Genomic DNA, 15,475 nt, shown 5'->3' with positions numbered 1-15,475 from the left:
TCGTACGGAGGCCCTCGTTGGACATCTACTCGACAAGATGGCACACAGCTCCCCATGCCGAATTTCTTTTCCAAAGCAGCAAAAGTTGGAAGGATAATAAGATGAGGAATACGTTGGAGGAACATCCAATCGAAAACATTACCTGAGTTAAGTAACTTGTTCTTCTACTCTGTTGAAAGTCCTAGCCAAACAGGGCCGAATATTAGAATTCAGGCCGTAGACCTTCCTCTCCACTTCTTTTTAAACTGCATCATGCAAGCAACTTAATTTTTAATTCAAATGCATTTCACGTTTTCACATTGTTGCTCAATTTACATCATATGTATTACCCTTTTTGTACACTGCTTTTTGGTAGTTACTGAACATATAGTGAAGTTTGAACCAAACTCCATTAGAGAATCTGCTAAATTAAACTTTTTCTGACATTTTTCTTTTTTTTTTTTCTTTTTAAAGAATTGCGATTTTATTTATTGTAATTTTTTTTGGGTTTGTTCGTCAATTCAAATCTATATTTTGTTAATCCTGGAGTTTCGCTTTACTTTGTTTAAAACAGAATATGGTTTACGTTTGGCCAGCCACATCTTTGTGAAAGAAATTTCCCAGGACAGCTTGGCAGCGAAAGATGGAAATATTCAAGAAGGTGATGTTGTACTTAAGGCAAGTTATTTTTCTGTGCTTTACATTAAAACATTTTGCAGCAGTTGAGATTTCTTTTCATAAACTGACGGGTAGTTTTTTTCTTGTTGTGTTTATTTGAATGTGTTTGTTACTTAAGTCATCTATTATTAAATGTTATTTTTCCTCGCTATCGAACAAAAAAATGTGCAAAGACTTGCCACACCTCCATTCGCTTGCCAAGGCAGGCGATCTTCGAAAAATGCAATGCGACTATTTATGAAACGGGTTCAGTAGTCTGAGGAAGTTTTTACAAAAATAGGCCGTTTAGGTGGCCCGAGCCCTGCTAGATATCCTTAAGAGTCTGTCTGGCATTCAGCGTACGGCCACTTAAACATTGAGGCGATTCATGGAAATTAAGGTAGTGTGCCACACTCTTCTAGGGACAGGATATGTTGTAACCACACAGGTCAGCAGAGTAGGAACTGATCGTGATTGTGAAGACTCTACAGGCGTAGTAGGGAGAACGCAACTGAAGTTGGAAGTAGAAGTTATGCAGAGGAGTAATCTCCTCCCATACTTCCTTTGTGACGCACCAGCACACTTTTCTCAAGAATCATACTCGCCTATTTATTCATTTGTTGGTCTGCTCTTTGAAATTTTATTTAGGCAATGCAATTGTTATATCAGTAAAACTGAGCACATTTAAGAAACTACCTATTTCAATGCATGGCTTTTCATCACATATGTACCGTTTTGTCTCATTAAGTTGTACTAGTCATTGAATGTTATTTTTTGACTTCCATCATGTAGTGAAAATCGGACCTTGTTCAAATGTGGAGTTGTAAGCTTCACGTTATAGAATTGGTGGCCGGAATGTATTTGGAACAGTGGGGCAGATCAATGTGTCCTTGTCCATGGTGTCTGAAGGGCAGAGAGAATCCTGGGCAGAGGGCAGTCCTAACTAGTTCCTGCTCATATAATTTAAATGTTGATATTTGATACGAAAGAGAGCCCTTGTAGCTAGATTGATGCCATTTGTTGCTGAATATACCAATGTATAGCCCGGAGCAGTAGACTGCCTCATGTTGAAAAGTCCTTAAGAGACAGGAATTGGTTATTGAGAGTACACATTCACTTTACTTGTCTCTGGGCTACTGTATACAAGGCCTTCTTAAATGTATTCACATTGAGTGCTCTATCATCCTTCAAGTTTGATATGTGCTTTAAAGTGCAATTCTCATCAATTGTTAGTCTGCATTTGAGTTCTGGGTTCGTGGGGTGGAAAAATTTAAGAATACCCGTTGTACAAACATATGGTGTTCTCGGCTGCAATGAAAAACTTGTACTTTTTTAAAATAATAAACTTTCTGTTCTATTTCAGATAAATGGCACAGTAACAGAAAATATGTCTTTATCTGATGCCAAGACATTAATAGAAAGATCGAAGGGCAAGTTGAAAATGGTGGTTCAAAGAGACGAGCGAGGAACCCTGCTTAATGTTCCGGATCTTGATGATAGTATACATTCTGCAAATGCTTCTGAAAGAGATGGTAAGTGAGAGCGAGAACATGAGGGATAACGCATGACATTTTTGGTGTTGTTTTTCTGAATTCTTAGATTGCCGAGTGTCAAACATTCACTTTAGAAACTACTTACTTTACTGCTTGCATTTTCAAAAATGTCTGATCCTTAATCCTAAATTCCAAGAGTGTTCTCTTCCTTGTCACATTATTTACACAGCGGGGTCCATGGGCATCTAAAAGCTAGGCCCTCTGCTAGCATGCAGTATGTATTTCACACTCCCCTCTTGCCAGGCAGTCTTACAAGTAGGACCATATTCAAGAGTAATTCTGTGCCTGCAAGATAAACCAGGTATGTGTTGTAATGACTGTGATGATGAAGATGGGGCAGAGTTTTGCTTAAAATTACTGGTAAATTATTAAATCATAGCTACCATATCCTCTATCCTTACAGTTCTTATGTAGTGGAAAAATGCTGAATTAATGTGTGTGGACCCTGCTATATGACCCCTATCACGCGAACAAGACGCAGGAACCCAGAAAAGAAATGGTTGGGCAAGATTTGATGTAGTAACCCTGTGGTAGACTACACAACACTTGTCCTCTTGGTATTAGGTAACCCACCTTTTGGTATAGGCCTGTACTACACACGTTGGTAGTGTTACTGAGCAGCCAGGGCTATCTCAGAGGGGTAGATGTGAGCCGTAGAGCTGTAGCAATGACATCTACAAATACAAGTAGCCAAGTAACACTTGTATTCATAGTTTGTTATAAATATGTATTTAACAATAGTTTTTAAATAAGCATTCTTTAAAATGGGCAATATATGTAGTAATCAAATACATTTTAAAATACTTTTTTAGAATCAACATAAAGATAGTAAATACTCTTTAGAGATGCTGCTTACACACTTCATACAACCTTAGGTGACTTCACTAAGTAGGACAGTAATGGCATTCATATATCACTAGTACACTTTGCAAATGGTAGGAAGGAAAGGTTAAGTCAAGGAAAAAGGTTAAACATGTTCTCGGAGCATGTGAGCACTTTTAAATCTTAACTCTTCCAATGAAGTCTAGATAAAAACCTTTCCCAGCAATATTAGTTTAAAACCACTGTATCAGCTATGAGCGAGAGTACCAAAGTGAAATAGAAGAGTCTGCCGGGAGCCAGGGCAGCCAAAGTCAATTGGAGCAAAGTATATGGATCTGAGGCACTTGTAAAAGTCATGCACAAAGTTAGAGAGCTTGTTGATGAAAAATCACTTTAGGGTCACAGGTTGTCCCACTTGTGATAGGTAGAGCTAAAATCAACTCTAGCAAAGTAGCTACTGCAGGGCTCAACTGAGACGAGCAAGGCTAAAGACACTGAGGTATGTACCTGAAGTCAGAACAGTACCTTTGGTTAGAAGAAGAGTAGTCCAGCTGGCTTGTGTCTAGTTGCAGTGATGCAGATCCTAGGTTCCTGGGCCTCAGTCGTGGGGACAAGAGGGAGGACGTCTGGGGACTCAATTCGGAGGTCGGCCGCAGCTACGGGATATTTTCTGATCAGCGAGGGTAAACTGCACCACCACAGATCTTGGATACCGGTTGGGCTTCCTTCACTCCTTGAGTCCTGCACTCTGGTGAGAGAACTCGAACTCTGGTCGTCCTGCTTCTCGAAGGTCCGGGAGGGACCCTTGGAGCTTCTGGTCGGATCACAGACGTTGCACTCGACTATGGATTTCTTGACTCCTGGCTCTTGGTTTTTGCAGCAGCAAAGTAGTACAGCCAGTCGGGGAAGGTGTTCCAGTGGAGTTCGTCTCGGGGTTAGTTGGTCCCACTAACCCAAGGGAAGAAGTCGTCCCTTCCGGAGGTTATCTTGTCGATCAGAAAAAGGAGTTTCAGCACAGCAGCAGGGCTTCACCAGGCAATTCAACGGTCCAGGAGGATGCCGCAAGCTCCGTTCACGGTTTCTTCAGTGGTCGCCTCTTGTCTTCAGTCCCAAAACCCTCACCTTTTAAGCAGGTTTCTCCCATTCATGCACAGCCACCTAGCTGTCACTCAAACAGCACTCAAACAGCAGGGTGGCTGTCCCAGTGCAGCTGGGGGATAAACATTAACAGTTGCACCTTGCGGATCATCGCAATGTACGACCACATGGAGTGGAGACACAGCCTGACCTTGCCTGCATGCATACACGCTGGCTTCTAGTGACCCCTCTCCCACCGCATCTGTAGAGGTTGGGACAGCTGAAAGGATACCGTTCAGTCACTGGCCCTGGCTACACAAATACAAGCAGCTGACATCCCCTTCGTTCCCCCCTCCCCCTCCCTGCTGCCCAAGCACATACCCTTCCTGCAATACTGCACTAGTGACACCATCCACCAACAGGGCATTGTTCCCATCATTACTACCTCCACTGGAGCTTGTTCCAAATGATGAGTCATGCTGGCACATCCTGTCTGTATTGCCAGATGACCCATTCACGTTATCTGAATGATAAATGATAATGTGCTGGTGGATGTCATGGAGGGGCACATGCTCTGACGCAACCTTCCTCTCTTGTAGATGACTCACTGGGCTTAGGGTAGGAAGAAGGCAGGTGCAGTGGTTACGAAATGCTTCAGGAATGTTCAAGAGGTTGACAATGAGTTGCAGAAGCCACTTAGTTATGCCCTTGACTGTAGAACTGAAAAATGATTGAAAATGTTATCTGCCAGAGAGATGAAGAGCTGCAACTCCAAAGAAGAGGAATGCTCTTCGAATGGATTGTCCTCCCACGTATTCCTCATCTTAGATATTCGTATCTTCAGCTTTGCTGCTTCAGAAAACATTTTCTCTCCACCAAAGGGTGCTGTGCTCGAGGTCGTGTCGATGTCCTTCCAAGGTTGCCGTCGAGCGTCGATGTCATCCGCAGTGTAAAGGGCTCGAGCCGCGCCTGTTGGCTTCAGTTCCGTTTTTCCGATAACTTTCGCTTCGTGTCACAAACGGTGCTTCAGTTCTTCGAACTATGTTTTCTTCATTGAATCCTTCTATGCCAAAAACTGGCTTTAAAAAGTGTCAGAAATGCAGGAAGAAGATGTAAATCGCCGACCTCCATCAAAATTGCCTCTGGTGTTTGGTTCCGGACCATCGGGATTGACGAATCCTGTCTGGCAATGACCAACAAAGCTCTTAAGGAACGAAGAGGTAAACTGTCGGTGGGGGAGGAATCCTCAAAGTCTTCTTCGAGAAAAAAGTAAGACTTGTGGGAGTCGTGGTAAATCTCGACGCAAGTTGAGGAAATCAAGATCGAGAAGTCGTCAAAAAGATCGTAGAAAAGGCGACGCTGATCTCCCTCTTCCTCGTCTTCGTCATCTGAGAGAGGGGTTATCACCTGCCCTTCAAGGCATGATTCCCCTAGAAAGTGGGAGGATTTTAGAGCCTCGATGATGAGAATCTTTGAGAACGTAGCCCAGACCCCCCTCAAAGAAATCTCGTGAGGACCCATGCCCCAGCTCATTCTAAAAGTGACAGAGGGAGGTCAAAGACCAAACAGCTAAAATCTGACGAAAAATCATCGAGGGTGTCATCGAGGCAATCCTCTCCGATACCTCATTCAAAAAGTAAATTGCATCTACCAGTGCATATACCGGAGGCAAAACCGACAAAATGGGGCTAAGTGCCCAACCGCCATTAAAGGCTGTGTCTAAGGTTTCCTCGACGTTTCTGTCGAAGGCCTATTTGACACCAAAATCAAAGGTGTCGACAGTTAACGCATCAATGCTTTCATTGGGGGCTCCTTTGACAGTGTCGAAGGCTCCTTCGACTGTGTCGAGGCCTGCATCGATAACATTGACGTCATCGATGCCTTTGTCGAAGTCAAATCTAATTCCGGCACCCAAATCGTCTTTGTCAAAGCCAAGGTCTATGCCCATTGAATCACCAAGTAGAAGATTTCATCCTGAGTTTAGACAGGATTTTTTTCAGATCTATGTCTTCCATTTTTGAAGAGCAATCCTCTGAAGAGGACATCTCTCCTTCTGGTGGTAGATTTGGGACAAAAGATGTTCCTGAGGCGTTAGTTGATCCTCACTCTAAAATGGCTGACTTCTTTGAGTGTCTACAGACAGCACGTCTCCAGAGTTGATTTTGAAAGACCTGACCCTGCTGATCATGCAGACTCAGGATATAGGAGATTTATGAATAAGGTAACAGAATTCAAGGGGTGGAGCAGAAGTTTCCCTACTTACCAGCAGGATATGACATGACGGACATTCTCTCTGAGGGTCCTCAAAAGAATCCTGTCCTTCCCTTTCACGTAGCTCTGCAAAAGAAGATATATGGCTGCATGGGAAGCCCCTGAATCGGGACCTGCAGTAAATAGAAAATTCACCAGCAGATACAGGCTCTCTTCCTCTCCTGAATACTTCACAAAACATCTGTCACCTGAAAGTTTAGTGTTCCAAGCAGCCACATCCACTAGACAGTCGGCATACCCTACAATTCCCCCAGATAGGGATGACAAAAAGATTGATACATAGCCTCGCAAGATTTTCCCTTCGGGAAGCATGGCCTTAATCGACAAATGTGACTTGCACCCTTGCAAGATTCACATACACCCTGTGGGATTGTATGACAGCGGTGGCGGAACATATTCCTGATGGTGAGGCGAGAGAAGGTTTTCTTGCAATTGTGAAAGATGGAAAGGACACTAGGGGGGAATGCCTTCAATCAGGACTGGACACTGCTGACAGCATCAGTGCGTGGCTGAAGAGGTCTGGCTTCGCACCGGACGAGTGAGCAAGGCTACTTAATATGCCATTTGACGGCTTGAGGTTGTTCGGCAGCAAGGCGGATGAAAGTTTAGAAAAGCTGCAGACCTCAAAAGCAGCAGCTAAGTGTCTCAGCGCTTCTATAAGACAACCTCAACAACACTCCTACTGAGGCTTATCTTCCTGGAGGGGTCGTCCCTTTCAATTCTACTCCTCATTTGGGAGAGGGAAGGGACAGGCTAGTGAAAGAGGACAGCAAAAGAAATTTCCTCATGGTGGAAGAGGAAAGAGTGTTAGATCAGCCCCAGCAGCGGCAACTGTCCCCCTCAGCCGCTTCTGCAGCCGCCACAAAGCCACTCTGAGGTCTTGACCCACAAGACCCTGGTGGGTGGCAGGATCTCTCAGCATCTGAACGAATGGCGGGGCATTACTTCAGATGCTTGGGCACTGGAAACAGTAGCCCAAGGTTACTGCCTTCCTTTTTAGAAAAGACCTCCGTATCATCCACCGGGGTACAGCGCTGCCTAAATTCCAGATCCGCTCCTGTTGCCAGAAATTTTAACCCTGCCAGAGAAGGCTGCAATAGAACATGGACCTGTAGCGGAAAGGAATAAGGGTTGGTACTGCCCATACTTTCTCATACCGAAAAAAGACAGAAGGATTGAGACCAATCTCGGACTTGAGAAACTTGAACAAGTTCATCAGGAAGGGCAAGTTCAAGATGGTCATACTTTCTCAGATCCTTCAGGCTCTTCAACTCCAAGACTGGTTAGTATCATTGGACTTTCAGGATGCTTACTTTCATATGCCAATCCATCTCAAGTACAGGAAGTATGGAGGGTTTGCGATTGGTAATTCTCACTATCAATTTCGAGTTCTGCCATTCAGGTTGACCTCCACCCTTAGGGTCTTCACCAAGCTGGTAGCGGTAGTGGCAGCGAGTTTCGGGAGAGGTGGGATTTATGTCTACCCCTACCTGGATGATTGGTTAATCAGGGCACGTTCACCCGAACAAGCCCAGGAACATCTGAACATGACCTGGCACTTCCTACACAGACTGGGCTTCTCCCTCAATTAAAAGAAGTCAAATATGATACCATTCCAAATACTCTAATTCATCGGAGCAGTCCTGGATACTCAGTGGCTCAGGATCTTCTATTGTGGGCTTGCAAGGAAAGTATCCTCAAGAGAGAATATTTTTGGCAACCATGGCCGGAGATGACAGTAGTGACGGACGCCTCACTTATGGGGTGGGGAGCCCACACCAATGATCTGACAAGCCCACACCAATGATCTGACAATCGGCGGTCATTGGTCTCCATTGAGTCCAAAACTACACATCAACCTTTTGGAGCTCAGGGCAATCAGACTAGCGCTGAAGGCCTTTCTGCCCTCTGTACAGGAAAAGAATGTCCTGATAGTGACGGACAACACAGTGGCCATGTACTACCTCAACAAGAAAGGGGGCCTAGGGTCACTACCACTGTGCAGAGAGGCAATGCAGCTCTGGTTCTGGGCAATGCAAGAAGGAATCTCTCTGTCGGCAGTTCCCACTAGCCGGAGAGCAGAACACGGCGGCGGATGCTCTGAGGAGGTAGTGCACTGTTTCTCACGAGTGGGAACTTGCTCAGGAAGTTTTTCAGGAGGTCTTCGCCCTTTGGGGAACCCCTCAAGTGGATCTGTTTGCGACCAGTGTCAACAGGTTATGCGAACTATGCTGGCCAAGGGAATTTCCTCAGAGGAGCTCTAGGGGACGTGTTTGTAGTGTACTGGGAATTTCCGCTCCTATATGCGTTTCCTCCATGCTCTGTGATTGCTCATGTAATCAGGAGGTTGAGAAAGTTCAGGAAATCCATGATCCGAATTACCCCGGATTGGGCCAGGACGACGTGGTACCCAGACCTCCTGGACATGTCCAACTGCCCTCCAATATGTCTTCCAATAATCAACGTTCTTCTCTCGCAAGGAGGTCGGGTTCTCCATCCAGAGGTCAAGACACTCAGCCTTCACGCATGGTTTCTGAGAGGCTGCGATGTAAGCATTGGGACCTCCCGGATGACATAATGGAGATCTTGCTTTCGGCCAGAAGGTCAGCAACAAAATCCTTGTACCGGTGTCGTTGGAAAAAAGTTCAGTAACTGGTGCAGGGATAAGAATGTGGATCCATTCTTATGTAACAATCCTACACTACTTTCTTTCCTTTTACACATGGCCAATTTGGCGCTCCGAGTTGGTACAATAAAAGGATACTTAGCAGCGTTCCTCAGAAGAAGTGTCTTACTTCAAAATGCCCTTGATTATTCAGTTCCTAAAATGACTCACAAATGTGTACCCTCCAAACCCTTTTCAGGTACCCGTCTGAAATTTAATTTTAGTTTTAAAATACTTCACGTATTCCCTTTGAGCCCTTACATTCTTGTCCGTTAAGGCTCCTTACTCTAAAGACAATACTCCTAGTGGCAATTACATCAGCCCGCAGGGTGAGTGAGTTGCAGGTGCTCTCTTGCTTCTCCTCACACCATTTTTCATAAGGACAAGGTTACTCTTAGTCAAACCTCTTTTCTGACAAAAATAGTCTGACTTTCACCTGTCCCAAAAAATCTCTTTACCTTCCCTTTATCATCCTCCTCATGCAAGTAAGGAGAAGAAAGGCTACACAGATTGGACCCTAAAAGGGCGCTTAGTTTCTGTATCTCCAGATTGTCTAAATTTAGGCAATCTGATCAGCTTTCTGTGGGATATACTGGACACATTGGATCGAACAGTAATCAAACAAACATTGTCCAGATGGCTAATTTTGGCAATCACTGAATGCTATAGGTTGGCTGGAAAAGATCCTCCAGATGGGCTGAGGGCTCATTCAACCAGGGGCATGGCAACCTCAACAGCTCTTCAGAGGGGTGTCCCAATGCAAGACATTTGTGCAGCGGCCAACTATGCATGCTTTTGTGAAGCATTATTCTCTAGATTCAACATCATCACAAGGGCGTCTCTTTGCCAAAGCTGTCCTTCATACAGTCCATGATTAATACTTTTTGGTACTCCCTCCTCCAAATTCATACTGCTTTGGATGCCTATCTAAGATGAGGAGTACCTGGGAGGATACAATCCATTTGAAGAACAAGTTACTTACCAACTGTAACGTTCTTTTGATTGGATGTTCCTCCCACATATTCCTCATCGACCCTCCCATCCTACCCCACTGTACAGTTTACGTATTTTACATTCCACGTTCCTTGAGAGCTTACGGTCTAAGGGGTACGCCTTAACAACTCATCAATGGAAAATATACCAAAAAACAGAACTGAAGCCAACATGCGTGACCCATGACCCTGTTTCTTATAGTTGACGCACCCCTCGAGTGATTTCTGCAAACCTTCCTGGTTTGAAAAGGTGCAAGGATTGGTTTACCTTGTTCCTGATACCAGGACTGGGTCTATCCAACAAAAGAACCAAGGAAGAGATCCCTGGTTCGCTCTGCATCGGTGAACTGCCCCAGTGCTGTTTTGGGCACCTTCATTGCCATCCAAGCCACTACTGCAAGGGAATAAAGATTTTCCATAATAACTTACTAGAAAGTCTTAATTCTATTAAAGACACGGAGGCGAGCATTACGCTTCCCTTTCTTTATTTATATATTTAAAGAAAGTGCTCAGCAGCAAGATATTTTCACATAAACAGAAAATATGAACATAAATTTAACAGTGAAATGACAAAAGGTGGTTTATAAACCTTGTAAACAAACTACATTTCCCAGAGGCCTGAGGGAAAGTCCAGTCCAAGGTCAGCAAACATGTGACCAGCATCCACCAACGAGGTAACAAGTCCCCACATAAACAGTCTTGAATAAGATGCACTTCCTCTTTCGACGCTGCAAACTTGAGCGAAAGAAGATTCGTAAATGTAGTCAACTCGTAGTAATAAGTAAAGGAGCTCTAGATTAGGCAGATTTGTCGGCAGGTGCTGTCAAGAGAGAGATATATAACTGGAGTTAGATCATGTACATTACAACCCTAGTTCCCATAGAAGGGAGGGAGAGAAATATGTTATTCCAAAGAAAAACAAACAGTCATGCATCTGAAAACATAACAATTATCAGCGCAGATAAATGCTCATTAGACTTGGTGTAACCCGATTTCTCGCCGGGTGGGATAATGCTTGCCTCAGTGTCTTTAATAGAATTAAGACTTTCTAGTAAGTTATTATGAACATCTTTATTCTATGTAAAGACCGGAGGCTCCCATTATGCTAGTTTAAAGCTTACTTACCACAATGGATGTTGGATGTTCTACCGGTTTCAGGTAGAATTGCTTAAAACCCAATTCGCTTGACCAATCCGCCATTCTCATGATATCTTCTAGTCGGATCCTGACTTGAAACGCTTTAGAAGCCATTGCTCCTCTCACGGAGTGGGCTCCGAAGTGCAAGGTATCTATACCTGCCTGGGTTAAAGTCCACTGCACCCAGCGTGCTAGGGTTGGAGCGGAAACTGCTCTATGAGGCTTGCGTAAGGCTATTAACAGCTGCCCATCAGGGGATGTCCTGAGAGGAGCCGTGACCTCCTCGTAAGCCTTGAGACATCTGACCAAGCAGAGCTTGGGCTGATCCCTAAAGGCAGGGTAGGAAATCACTCTGGAGTTGCACTTCGTCCTTATATGTATGTGGAATACTATGCCGTTGGGGGAGAAGGTTCTGCCCGCCAGATCGAGGGCTCTGACGTCAGAAACTCTCCTACAAGAGACGAGACAGAGGAGTGTAGTGAGCTTACCAGATATGGCCGTGCGAGATAACTCCTTATTATCTGGCCAGGATAGAAAGAGGTTCAACACTTTGTCAATGTCCCAAAATTTACCGTAACGAGACAGAGCAGTAAGCCTGATACCCTTAAGCAGCCTGCAGACTAAATGGTGTTCACCGGCTGGAATTCCGTTTATGGGGTCGTGGCCTGCTGAAATAGTGGAACGATATGCATTAACCTTTCTGTAAACCAGACCCCTTTCCACCAAGGACGCTAGGAAATTGAGAATTTCTTCTACAGGTGCTGAAACTGGATGTACGCCCTTGTCCTGACACCAGCTTCTCCAGGCGTTCCATGAGTAAGAGTATCTTTTGAGTGGCCGGGGCCCAACTCTCCTCGATGAGGCTGACTGCCATGTGGGACATGCCTGGAACTTTCCACCTAGACCTGAAATCCTCCAAGCTGCTAGGACCAGAGACCCTTGGAGGAGAAGAGGGTGACGCTGTCCTGCAGGATTCAGCAGAAGATCTGGAAATTGGGGTAGAAGGTTTGGAAAATCTGTTGAAAGTTCCAGAAGAACTGGATACCATATCTGAGAGATCTAGACCGGGGTTATAAGAAGCAACTCTTTGTTCCTGACGGACCTTCGCCAGGGTCCTTGTTATCATGTTGAAGGGGGAAAAGGCGTAATGTACTCCTTCGATCCAATGTTGGAGACAGGCGTCCGTAGCGGCCGCTGCTGGATCTGGATTCCAGCTGAAAAATACTGGTAGCTGGCCGTTCAGGCGTGAAGCAAAGAGATCTTTGGACATGGGACCCCAAATCTGCTGAAGCCAAAGGAAGACTTCCCTGTCGAGCCTCCAGTCGCTGTAATCGACTGTGTTACAGGAATACCAATCCACCACTACATTAGTCAGGCCTGGTAGATACTCCGCTGTGATGAAAATTCGGTTCTCTAGGCAGTAATGCCAAAAGTCTTTGGCTAGTTCCGCCAGAAGCCGAGATTTGGTGCCACCCAGATGATTGATGTATCTCACCGCCGAAATGTTGTCCATTTTGAGTAAGATGCAACAACTCACTCTATTTGGTAAAGGAGCGTACCGCGAAGGAACCCGCTAGGAGCTCGAGGCAGTTTATATGCATACCGAGTTCCTGGGGTGACAATGTCCCCCCTGTGGCGACTGGCCTGCATCTCGCTCCCCAGCCGGAACGACTGGCGTCTGATTCTATCACTGTCGGGAGCGGATCCGAAGATCGCCCGGCCATTCCAGGCCTCCATGTGTACGAGCCACCAGTTGAGCTCTGTTCTTGCCTCTGTTGATAGTCAGCTTTTGTGAGTAAGAGATGCTCCATCTTATATGCTGCCCCTTTAGTCTCTGTAACTCCCGATAATGTAGGGGTCCTGGAAAGATAGCTTGGATAGAGGAGAGAAGGCCAATCCCTCTCGCTAAGTCTCAAAGAGATATATCGTCCCTCTGCAGGAGTCTACGGATCTCCTGTTTGGTAGAGTGGATCTTGGACGCCGTAAGGCGGAGTTGAGCTGTTTCGGTGTCGATGACGAAACCTAAAAACGCTAGGGTTTTGGATGCCTGAAGGAAAGATTTCTTCCAATTTATAAGGAATCCGAGACTGTGTAGCAGATATATGGCCAACTTGGTCTGCTGCTCTACCAGAGCTTGGGATTGCGCCATGAAGATAATATTGTCTAAATATATTAGCAGTCTGACGCCTTGTTCCCTCCAACGTGCCACAACTGGCCTCAGGAGTTTGGAAAAAGCCCACGGAGCTGAAGAAAGACCGAATGGAAGGCTTGTGAATTCCCTGTCTTGGTGTCCTCAGGAGAATCTTAGGTAGCTTGCGTGATCCTGTTGTAAGGGCACTGCGAGGTACGCATCTTTCAGGTCCAGCCGCATGAGCCAGTCGTTGGGTCTCAGAAGGTCCCTGAGCATGTGAATACCCTCCACCTCGAAGTGGCGGTAAATGATAAAATCGTTGAGGGCCCTGAGGTTTATCACTGGACGTTCTTTGTTTTCTGCGCTCTAGAAATATGGGGCTGAAGAAACCGCCTAAACTTGTGCAGGGACGAATCGCTTGCTTTAGTGCTAAACTGTGAGTTTACTTGTCTAGTTCTATCTCGTCCTGCTTGGACATTGCGATTGGAATGGGACGGCCTACCTGAAAAGGTTGTGTGAAGAATTCTAGGTGCATGCCACAAACTGTGTCTCTGACCCAGGCATCCCCTGACGAGGAATCCCATGCATGCGCAAAAAGAGCTAGCCTCCCTCCTATAGGCACTAATGGCGCGGGCGCTGTGATAGGTAGACTGACCTGAGGTCTGTTGCTGTGCACGGTACCGGGCGGCTCTCCTCCAACCGCAAACTCTTCCTCGCCCTCTCGATGGGGAGAAGGTGTCTGACCGATCCTGCCAGGTTTGATGGTCCTTGTATTGCTGAGGTCTTCGGTCAAATAAGTATCGACCGGCCCTGGCAAAATTTTGCCATTTCCTTGACGAAGGAGTCGCCGAAGAGTAGACACTGGGCGGTGGCTCCGGACTCTGTGTCTGCCAACTCGGCTAGATTTGCGTCTATTTTTGAAGAATACCCTTGCGGCGCTCGGCTGAAATGGCACAGCTAGCGTTGCCCAGCAGACAGATAGCTCGTTGAGCCCATCCCAGCAGAATCACTGGATCAATGGTATCACCTGTGGCTATGGCTGCCTCAGCCAGATCCATCATTTTCGCTAATGGACCCAAGACGTCCAATGCTCTGTCATGGCGAGATATCCAGGCGCGATCTATCCCTTTTCTTGGATCTTTAGCATTTTTTCCGAGGAAAGTTATCATTTTGGAGTCTAACTCCGGTGTCAGGGCGATTTTGTCCGGGATTACTTCTTTCTCTAATGGCTTACGAAGCCTGTCTTTGATCTACTCCAATGTCTTTGGGGACGGCTCCCAGTCGCAAGATCTGGGATGTACCAGATCTTCCGGGGAAAATATCCCTTTAGAGGAATACTGCTCCTTAAGTGACTTCTTGGGGACGGGGGCTACCCCAATCGCTGAGGTAGAGGGTTGCGACCCTATTGATTGAGCATCCTCATTAACAGAGAGGGGAGACAAACTGTTGTCGTCATAACCTTCTTGTTCAAAGCTGTGTTGGTATCCCTCTGGGCTCGAGGGTCTGGTGCCCCTGTTTTCTTCCTCGGGGCAAGGGGGTCCATAGGCGGAAGGGCTTTCCTTCCTTTCTAAAAAGGCCTTTTTCAGCCTTGAGAAAGCGTCAAATGGCAGCAGTGGCTGATTCTGGCTGGCTCGGGGGGGGGGGGGGTGTGTCATAGAGTCTTTACTCAAGCGAGCCGGAAAACATCCCCCTTCTGAGAGGTGCTTGCTTTTTTGTGTTCTTGTCTTTGGCAGGGAGTTCTCATGCAGCTGCTCCTCTACATCGTCCAGGCACTGCTGGATAGGCAGGAGCATGTCTGATATAGCTTTCTTGATACTAGTCTCCACCGAGGAACTTAGCACCTTCTCTAAGCTGCTTGCCATCGCCACTTCATCAATTTCATATGCTTCTTCCTCATATTCAGGCCAATCCTGGTCCTCTTGAGTGAAGTACTGAGCTGCCATGCTGTAATCTGCACCTCTCTACTCCCTGATCCATTTTTTTTATTTTTAAATTCTTGTAATGAAATATATATACTTCTCAGTGTGTGTGTGTGTGTGTGAACAAAATGCAATACTCAACAGTGACCACTGGATGTCGGACCTATGCACAGCATGTGAATCTAAGCAGATACAACCATCAGAAATGCTTTTACGGTAAGTAATGCATTGTCATATATATATCTTTTTTTTTTTTGGTGTGGTCAGACTGC

General features: G+C 45.8%; 1 protein-coding gene across 8 annotated transcripts in view; it reads left to right on the top strand.

The window, feature by feature from the left end:
* The window catches only part of TJP1 (tight junction protein 1), a 2,827,266-nt gene that overhangs the window by 1,798,870 nt on the left and 1,012,921 nt on the right, over positions 1-15,475 (top strand). For all 8 annotated transcript variants that reach the window (XM_069624936.1, XM_069624933.1, XM_069624931.1 and 5 more), the window contains 2 exons: positions 554-657; positions 2,000-2,168. In XM_069624936.1, the coding sequence (XP_069481037.1) occupies positions 554-657; positions 2,000-2,168 (273 nt within the window). The remainder of the gene's footprint in view (positions 1-553; positions 658-1,999; positions 2,169-15,475) is intronic.

This window comes from Ambystoma mexicanum, chromosome 11 (genome assembly GCF_040938575.1).
Source record: "Ambystoma mexicanum isolate Mex_15411 chromosome 11, UKY_AmexF1_1, whole genome shotgun sequence".
Lineage (NCBI taxonomy): Eukaryota > Metazoa > Chordata > Amphibia > Caudata > Ambystomatidae > Ambystoma > Ambystoma mexicanum.
Note: the sequence above shows the minus strand (reverse complement) of the source record. Positions and strands in the feature narration are given on the sequence as shown.